The following is a 10,367-nucleotide window of genomic DNA, read 5'->3' on the forward strand; positions in this document are numbered from 1 at the left end:
TGTCGGTAAGGGACCAGTCTTTGCTTTTTACCTGGGGAGCGGGGTCGAAGGATTTAAAGGGGGATCACATGATTTTTAGGGGGAACGTAAGGGGGGGGGTCAAGCGTCGCTAACAGAGTATAAAAGGGAGGAGGGGAGGAGCGGCAGAAAATTAACTGCTAATGAGGGGGGGGGGGGTCGTAAAAATGTTACAGAGCCTCATGGGAGATCACGTGCATTCGCCCAGTCACAATCAAATTCCTCCAACCTCCCCAAGCGATAAGAAAAGACAAAAGAAAAAACAAAGAGCTAGACCAGGCGAAAACAATTTTATCAGCTTTAAATCATATCACGGCGTTTTTTTTTTTTATTTGAGAGAAACATAACTACTATTATTTGGAATTATTTGTCAGCGGGCAATCGCAGCTTTGTGACTCCAAGCTGGCATCTAAACACGTTCTGCTGGTTAGATTAAAACTTCAACCAAGTGTGTGATACGAATTTCGTCAAGGGGCAATGGAACCAGTGGTGAAATCACGTCTCTCTTTCTGGTATTGTACACTTCATTAGTCGAACTGTGGTTGGAATTTGTGGAATAACATATTGTTCACTCCAAACCGTTATCACCTACTACCTCATTAAACCCCAAACAAATACCGTCAAGCTTTTCGCGCTTCGCCTCGCAACATCGATTCTTCTATGCGTCAGCGGTCTCATGCACGTGTCTATGGACGTATGGCTTGCGGCACAACTTTTGAAAGGAACTGCCAATGCTAAAAACCGATGCATTTTAACTTGAAGGACGAAGAAGACATCATGTTCTCTATTTATAATATCAGTGACTGGTTGACTTATGTACTTTTTGCTTTGTTTTCATCAACATATTATGTGGAATTTCGCCGTTTGGATCGTTTGAAAATGAGCTGTTTTCAAAAACATTCTCCAGAAAAGAAGCCGACTGAACGGGTTCAGAACAATTATACGAAACTGAAACACGAAGAGAGTGAAAACTCTGATCTAGAATAAAACTGATACAAATCGTTTGAACTCCTATCCGACTGCTAGGGAAAATAATCTCCTTTTAATCCCACGTAATACTGACAAAATCAACTAAAAAGATCGATTTGTAATGAAGTAACTATATTTGATCCTAATCAGTAACCGGTCTCTCTCTTGGTACAGCTTTCCAGACAATCGGTCACACCCGACAACAACAGCAACTACTACACGACTGAGTCCTTATTTACATTTACAAAGTAGTCTAGAACATTCCGGAAAACAACTTTGGGCCTGTTTACATGGAGATGGGGGACCCCAGGTATGTGAGGTAACCCGCCTGGCCGTGGTCAAAAAATAAAACGCGTTTACATGCAATCTTACAACCCCGGGGTGCTGGGGTGAGGTTTCTTGAGGTCGTTGTTGCGTTTGCAATTAAGGAGTTTGAGCACAGGCGTCCCAAGCTCACATCTGTCTCCATGTCAAATTCACAATCACAATAAGAAAAACGTGACCGAAATTCTACTGTAAGATAAGACCGCCAAAAGGATAAGAAGACCGCCAAAAGGAATAGGAATTGATCAACTTGCTCATTATAATTTTTTTTACTGAATGGCTTATGGTAATATGTTTGTAATAAACGTCAAATCGAGGCTTCTTCGTTAAATGATCATCCTTAATTCTCTTCGCCAATTCGTCAATTTTGTTTACTTAGCAATTACGTCATAAGCTTTAACACGTGAACGTATGCTGATAGCGGCCTTCTTTTAGTAGTTCTAGTTTTCAGCTTTACAGAGCTAGCCTACGTGTTTTATTAAACTAAGGGCGCGTTCCTTTGGGAGGATCCAGGTTAGGATTTATGATCCAAGATCACACAGATCACGGTGCATGAAAAGAAAGGAGTTTTAGACGAGCTCTCAGAGAATTCCAAAAAGTGCGCTATTTTAAGGGCTTGTTTACATGGAGGTGGGGGACCTCAGGTAGGTCACGGAGGTAACCCGCCTAGCCGTGGTCGAAAAATAAAACGTGTTTACATGCAATTTTACAACCCCGGGGTGCTGGGGTGAGGTTTCTTGAGATTGTTATTGCGCTTGCAAGGAGTTTGAGCAGAGTCGTCCCAAGCTCACGTGTCGAAAAAGACGAAAGATGAATTCTCTGACACATTCACGTATTTATTCATGAAAGCGTCACACGTTGTGTTACGCGGTGTTTGGTTTCGCGAGGAACCGTTGACTTAATAAGTTATAAGGAATAGTTTGGGAAACCAAATATGGTCGATTTACAACGCAAAATATTCCGAAATGTGAACATTTTACACTCCTTGTGTGTCCGTTGCGGTTTCTGGTGATTTCTGCCATGAGACGGTTAAGAAATGTACAAAGTTTTAAAACATAAATGTTTCGCTTTTGAGCTTTTTGCCATGAACGCGACCCTGACTAGGCGGGTTACCCCACCTTGACACGTTTACATGGCAAATTGTCACCCCCCGGCTGACCGGGTTACCCTACCTGGCAGACCGGGCAACCCGCCTAGGCGGGTCACTCCATCTATGATTTAAACGTGATAAAAATAAAATAAGAAATTATATGGACAGGCGGGTTACCCCACCTAGGCGGGTTGACTCACCTACCTATACCTGGGGTCCCCCACCTCCATGTAAACAGGCCCTAAGACTTGTGAATGCACGTGGGTTATTGAGCTCTTCCCTGAATGGCTCGTCTAACTGCACGGACTTTTAGCGCGCAAAATTTTTCTAATTAGCACTATTCATTAGAAGCACATTTTTTCACGACAAACTCAAACGATGCAATTAAAATAGAAGCAAGTATTGATTACGATATGGATACTTGGGAACCCTGAATGTTTGCGATCAGTGGCCGATCGATTTAACATCAATCATCATCAAAAATCAATTTTATTTTGTGTTTATCGCAGAATTTGTGGAGCGATTGTCAACAATCTTTCCGGTCAATATACGAAGTACCTACCTGTTTGAAATTGAGCACCGGTGGGCAAAATGATTAATTTCGGATCCTTCGCCCAAAGGGACGCGTTGGATCAATTATCCAATGATCCGTCTTTAGATCACACAAATCGGTGATCCGATGAATCCTTGTTCAGAGTGGATTTGATAGATCACTGATCTGAAAATGGATGTGCTCGAAAGGAACGTCACAGATCAGAAATCCTGATCCGGATTTTCCCAAAGGATCTGTTGTCGTTTCTATCTTCTATCTCCTGCGATTTTATGGCCTTTAATGATTTTATAACTGTTATCGTTTAGGTTATTACTATCGCTTCAGGACAATTTGAAATACATGTATTCTCTCGTTATTACTGATTTTTATATGTCTTTAGAGATCACTTAGAAACATCTGTTACGCCGCAATTATGCTCGGAATGTTCTCCCTTATTGGTTTGTGATTGGCGTTATCTTGTTATCTGTGGTTATTCCATTACCTTCAATATATCATCGTTAATTACAGCTGGTTTCCCGTGATCTCTGGCCTTCTTCGGTCAGCATGCACGCAAAGTTCAACGCGAGTAGTTGTTGACAAGTAAACTTTGGCTCTTCAAAAGTCGCCCCGAACCTGGCGTTACAATGTTATTTCCATTCCTTTTCCAACACCAGTAAAAGGGAACCCTTACAATGTTTTTAGTTTCGATATATTTCTATTTTTATCGTTGAGCAATATTCAGTATGCATAACATGCAACTTTTTAGCAACTAAAAGGGTCTCGATGGGGCGATGGCTTCATCTTATGCCTGACGGCTAAGTTTTTTTGGTCGTTTTACGGCTAACAATTAAACCTACTGAGACCCTTAATTTATACTGACACCCGCGCTTGTTTTCTTTTCATCACTGCAGAAAAAATGGCGGTTAAAATTGTAATCGTGTATAGTTTCTTGAACAGCGATTTAAAAATGAGAGCCAAGGTTGTCTCAGCCGACTAGGATTCTGTCCTGTTCTGCAATGGGAAAAGTTTCCGCACAGCCCCATACTTCATTATGCATGCACATCTTATTAATTATGCATTCTACTCTTTGTCTTTGAATACAATAGACAATTCCCTTGGTAATTGAATATATACATCCCTAATTATTACTTACTGCATCAACAAAAGTGGATTTTTTTCCGCGTTGTTTTTCCCTCTCTCTCTCTCCATATTCCCCTCTTTCTCTTCCCCATTTCTCTGGCGGGCACTTCCTACTATCTATCCTTCCTTCAAGGCCCCTCTCATGAGCTTATGATTGCCTACCGGACGAGGGCTACATTCATCTCACAGTGAACCACAGCCTAAACTTCTTAGACCCAGCGCCCACAGGCGCTCATACTCAGCGCCTTGAAAATACACGAAGAGGAATCAAACGAAGTATACCTCGTACAGGAATATCCAAAGATCTCTTCGGTAGCTACCTACAGGAGTGGTTGTGGCGTAAGCAATATGTAGAAGATCCTCTTGGAAACATAATCGAGCATATCGCCGAAGTATATGATGTTGTATGTGCTTGTGCCTGTCTACGCAACCACCGAGGATGAAAGTCAACATTCAATGAAGAAAGAAAAATAAGCAACTCTACTTGTGAAGGGAAAAGGAAAAACGACAACGACAACGACAATGGACAACTTTAAAGGTGAGCATCGATTATATCTTTATTGTTTTACGAATGTTTGCTTTCAAAAACAACAATTTTGAGGCTAATATGAGGCGGAATTTAAGCTGTTTTAATCTATAAGTTTCTTATAGTAATTTTTATTTGACTGTTAAAATATTTTAAATCAGCGCTCGATTAAGCGCAATTTTTAATCATAAAACAAAGCGGATAGTCCCAAAGGTAATCTATTGTTTGCGCTATTGTTTCTTCTAACAAAGGACTGTATGCATAATGAAGTATGGGTCAGGTAGATTTAGCTAACTCTCTTTGTTTCTCAGGGTTACACAGCATTTGGGTATCTCGAGGTGGTACAGAAGATAATGGTAATGGCTTAATTAACACATCTTTGATACTTATTTTATCTTCATGATGCAATTTCAGTGGCCTCTCTTCTTCTAGATTAAAACTTCAATCACTACACTTCCGATGACAGTGTTGCAGTTGACGCGGTAACCACAGGTTACGCTGCGATCAACCAGTGGAATGCTCAGTGCATTTGCTCAATAACAATATTCTCTGTGCCACAGTTGAGTGAAGCTTAGTTCAACCATGATAGTTTCATCGCGTTCAATACGTCTCATACCAGTTATCTGGCCCGTTTTGGTTTGTATTACCATCATAACTCCGTATATCATAGCCGTATCACTTGGCCATGTCTACCCTTTCTTACCAAGCATTAGCAAAGCGGCTTCATTCGAACCACAGGCGTCACTCTTTGGTGCGCTGATGACCTTGGTGGCTTTTCTTGGACTGGCAATGATGGTGGCTCGGTATGTTCAGGTTCAGGCAATCCCTGGTGACCTGGAGTGTGAATTCTCAAGTAAGATCATCAGGTTAAACAAAGTTGCTCTACGGTTTGGCATTTCGTGTCTCATAGGAGTTGTCCTGGTCGCAAGTGTCAGGTCTTCTGCCGAAGTGGTATGTATTATGGCTGAGAAAACCGCAAGAATTAGGACTTTGGGCTAATAAGTCAAATTGTCGAACAACAGAAATAGGTTATTTCGGTAAAAAGGGTGTATGTTAAAAGGCTTTTATCATTAGTTTTTCCAATTTCCGAGTTATTTTTCGTGAACCTCACTAGATCCGATCAATCGCGTGGCTTCAAAATCACTTCAATTCTGAGTGACGATTATTCGAAGCGAAGACGCAGCTACAGAACAAGCAATAGCTGCTGGAATCAATCAACTCTTCTCTCAATGACTAAATTAAAATAGTCCTAGAATTATTATGTTTAATAACATCAATTAATAACATCTCACCATGTTGTCTCGTGTAATAGCACGTAATTTATGAGGCGTTGTTAGGATCACAATAACCACGCAATCCGTTTTTTCAATTTTAACTTCGAAACTTGTCTTTTGATTTATCATGGTTTTCGAAAACAGTCTTTCCTTTGCAAGTGTTTTCTTATAATAGCTTTTACTGCATATTTACAAATGAAGGCTTTACCTCGATATTTACTGCAAAAAATAAATTATTGCTGGGCGTTTGTTGTTGAGAAGGATACCCCCGTTAAAGTGCCTATGGCACGAAATTTGTTTTTGCATTTTTTGGTTGATAGCTGTATTCAACATTAGAAATAATCAATTTATGCGCCTAGCGAGTTCTCCTCGACCATTTTTTTGTGGGGAAGATAACCAAAGAATTCAGCTTAAAAGAATACTGATTAAGGTTCCTGTTCCCACACCGCAAACGATTGTTCAACATTATTTTCGGCTGACATGTCGCAAGTGAAGAATGGTGGGCTCCTTATTATTCAGGTTTATTTCACGCGCTTGAGATGTACTCATACTCCTTGTCTTTCCACATGACTACATTTGCGCTTTTCTTATCGTATGAAAATCCTGCTAGTTGTAGTTTCCATCGTATTTTGTTACCAGAAATACATAATTTATGATAAAGTTCGAGCCCTCTCCTGAACTGGCCGATATCCTGTTGCGTGAACAGTGCGAAACCTTTGACGGATACTGGCATAAACACAAGCCTGAAGGGGCCGTTTGAAAGTCGATGCATACGAAATATTAATTTAAAATACTGATGTCAGTTATTTCCCATTGAGCGAAAGGGGTCATATGGCAATGCTGCAGTTACACTTAAAAGGTTCTCTCTATTAAAATCTCTATTTGAAGTTTTACTTGAATCGGACAAACTTGCTCATTTTTCGTTTGACCGGCTCGACGACGACAGCCTCTGCCTTTGCAATCTTTGAGGAAAGGAGCATGATTTGCATTTTTCAAGCCGTAAAATCTTCAAATTAAATTAGCCCCTTCAATCACAGGAGCGAAACTGCCCGATGACTTCTCGGCACAAAATCATCGTGCCTCGTGATGCAGCCGATTGTTTCGTCAAATGTTAGCTTGTGGTTTGCTAAGGGAATCATTCTACAGCAACGAAACTCTAGAGCAGTGACCAAGGGCAACCTTCGCCGCACTTAGTGCGAAGGAATAAAATATTACGTCAACAAAAACGAACAAGTATAAAAAACTACCCATTCTCAACATAGATTTCGACATAGGAAACAAATCACAAACGAAACAAACTAAACATTTAGTAACGGGAGATTTTTGTTCTAATCTTGACCTGAACACCGCACACAAGAAACCGTCTTGGTCAGTGTGCGTAGATATCTTCGTTTGTACGGTTCTCCTTCGTAGGGCTGAATCGTGCTCGCAACTTCCATTTCTTTACCACTTGAGTACGATGTATCAAAACTCTCGGTAGGGCTTGCCGAAGGAAGGTATACATCGCTATCTGACATTATTCAAGAGTATTTCAACGCTGACTGATACAAAATTACAAGAGATGTGAGAGATTTGTAAATGTCAACGGAGAGTTTTCGTAGTTTTCTACGCCATCACCCGGTAATTCGTTACCAGTCCACGGGACACCTTTAAGACAAAATAAGAGCTTTTTGGGCCCGAAAAAAGCGAGTGTTCAGTTTTTTGAAATCTTTCCTCTATCGGAATTGGTTTTTACATATGATAAGCTAAATTTTTACACACACACACACAAAAAAAACTAGTGTCATAGACACTTTAAGTCCGAATTTTGAATTGTAAATCTTTTCGATCCAAACTCAGGGCATAAATTTTCTTGATAGACCTTTATCAGATGCGATCCTTTACCAAACACGTGGTCTTGCTTCTCATGTGATCGAAATTCTCTGCTTAGGGGTTAATCAGAAATTGCTAAAAGAATTCACTTTAGATCAGAATATGCAGAGGTCGCTTAGAGCCTGTTAACATGGAGATGGGGGACCCCAGGTAGGCGAGGTAACCCGCCTTGATGGGGTAACCGCCCGTTCATATGATCTCTTGTTTTATCTTGATTACGTCTACATGATAGGTGAGGTAACCCACTTAGGGGGGTAGGGTAACCCTGTCAGCCGGGGAAGCAATTTGCCAAGTAAACGTCTCAAGGTTGGGTAACCCGCCTAGTCGGGGTTGCGTTCATGTTACACTTGTGAGCACGACGCCCGGGGTTGTAAGATGTATGTAAATGTGGGCTGTTATTCGATTACAGCTAGGCGGGCTACCTGGCCAACCTGGGGTCCAGACCCTCATATATCGTTTTTCTTTCTGTGCAGGTTATCTTTGTCGCTGGTAGGAGAGAATTCGGACCTCCTCTTGGAAAACTTCATGACGCTGCTACCGCGTTACTTCTTGTCAGCGCAATACCATACCTTTGGCTCCAAACCGCTATTACCTTCTTCACGGCTAAAATGGGCCTCCATTCAAAATGGGTGTTTATTTTCAGGCTCGTCGTGTCTTTTACTATGACATGTACTGGCATAGGATATCCTTTCTTCAAGTGGTTCTCGACAACAAAGTTACAAACAGGTAGCTCCGAAGCTTTCTGGAGCCCTGATGACGGTGGTTATGCCCTGCACTTGTTTAGCACTATCGGGGAGTGGATTGCCTGTCTGTGCTTAGCGCTCTTCCCTGCATCCTTTTACGAAGAATTTAAAACTTTTTCTCTTGAAATTCATCACGTTAAAGTTAAGGAACTTACAGACAGGAAGAAAAGTGACTATGTGAAGATAGGAACAAACGACGACTAGAATGGTCATTTGTTGCATAGTATGTGAATAATACGTCCATTTATGCGAAGCTTCATCTTTTTTGCAGATTACAGTGCCGAGTAATCACGAAATATGTTGCATCACCGACCGAAATTTTTGTCCAAATTTAGATCTTCTGTTGGTTATACCATTGGTAATTTCTGCTAAAAAATAAAAAAAATTAACGGGAAATCAACACCTACACGTTAAAAACTATTTTAGCGTTCCATTGAAAATCAATGAGAAAATGAACAATTCTTTTCCGTAAATTTGAAATGAGACGTCACATATCATGTCGCAACTGATCTGTATCGGTAAGCGACCAGTCTTCGCTTTTTGCCTGGGGAGCGGGGTCGATGGAATTAAAGGGGGATCACATGATTTTTAGGGGGAACGTAAGGGGGGGGGGGAGGGGTCAAGCGTCGCTTAAAGAGTATAAAGGGGGGGGGGAGCTAAAGAAAACTAATTGCTAATGAGGGGGGGATCGTAAAATGTTACAGAGCCTCATGGGAGATCACGTGCATTCGTCCTGTCACAATCAAATTCCTCCAACCTCCCCAGGCGATAAAAAAAGACAAAAAAAAGGAAAGGAAAAGAACTAGACCAGGCGAAAACAATTAAACCAGCTTTAAATTATATCACGGCATTTTATTTTTTAGAGAAACATGACTATTATTGTTTGGAATTATTTGTCAGCGAGCGATGGCAGCTTTGTGACTCCAAGCTGACATCTAGACACGTTCTGCTGGTTAGACTAAAATTTCAACCAGGAGCCCATTACCCGGAGCCTACATACCAATTGAAACCTTGAGTCAACCCTGTCCTGTATCTTTTTATTTTTAAAGCTGAGATTCGCATAACACTCTAAAAAAAAAATGGCGACCAAAGGCAAAGGCTGACCCATATTCCTTCTCTGCATGTAACATAAACAATAGAGGACCACAACTCTCTTATGATTGGCTATTATGTACCACCCGCGAAAGATCCCGTTGGGGACGACTGATCCCCCCCCTCCCCCACGTTCCCCTGACAACTAAGTGATCCCCCAAAATCCTCACCTCCCTTCCTCCCTCCGCTTCCAGGCGATAAAAAGTTAACTGAATTATCGTTATGAGTGTGTATCATCTAAAATGAAAGTTATTTTGGGAAAAATCAGAATTAATGCTTTCAGTTTCAAACCTTCTCCCCAAAGTCACTGACTTGGATCGATACAGATTCTTCAAACGAAATCTTTGAACGGTTTAAGATAGAAGGGAAGCCAAGTGAAAATAAATGCATTGAGCTCGTTTCTTTAGCTCTGATTTGATAAAATTACCACATATGCATAATTTTCCGCAATAAGTAAATCTTTTGTACAGACACACGTCATAGTATGGACCGTAGCAATATTTCTAACCAAAAACCTCTGCAGGTTCATTAGTATTGTTAATATTTTGTTGAGGTCGAACTGTGGTTAAAATTTCCAAACCAGGCAAAGATGAACAAAACACCTGGCCCCGATTGTTCGAAGGTTGGACAACGCTATCCACTGGATAAATCTCTATACGATGGATAACGCTATGCGTTTTGCCATCACTTACCCGCTGGATACTGATTTATCCATTGGATACATAGCGTTATCCGACCTTTATACAACTGGGCCCTGGTCACAGGAGATGGATTATGACCTCTACTA

At 41.0% G+C, this 10,367-nt stretch overlaps 1 protein-coding gene across 2 annotated transcripts in view; it reads left to right on the forward strand.

Annotated features, from left to right (window-relative positions):
- LOC131785802 (DNA damage-regulated autophagy modulator protein 2-like) overlaps positions 1–8,809 on the forward strand; it is a 31,460-nt gene extending 22,651 nt beyond the window's left edge. The window contains exons 2-3 of one of the 2 annotated variants that reach the window (XM_066161481.1): positions 4,911–5,550; positions 8,219–8,809. In XM_066161481.1, the coding sequence (XP_066017578.1) occupies positions 5,182–5,550; positions 8,219–8,692 (843 nt within the window). In that variant the 5' untranslated portion in view covers positions 4,911–5,181 and the 3' untranslated portion in view covers positions 8,693–8,809. Of the gene's footprint in view, positions 1–4,869; positions 5,551–8,218 lie in introns of those variants that run through there. The other variant, XM_059102746.2, reaches the window with a different exon arrangement.
- Positions 8,810–10,367: the final 1,558 nt, after the last annotated feature.

The sequence above is a fragment of the Pocillopora verrucosa genome, chromosome 14, assembly GCF_036669915.1.
Source record: "Pocillopora verrucosa isolate sample1 chromosome 14, ASM3666991v2, whole genome shotgun sequence".
NCBI classification, from domain to species: domain Eukaryota; kingdom Metazoa; phylum Cnidaria; class Anthozoa; order Scleractinia; family Pocilloporidae; genus Pocillopora; species Pocillopora verrucosa.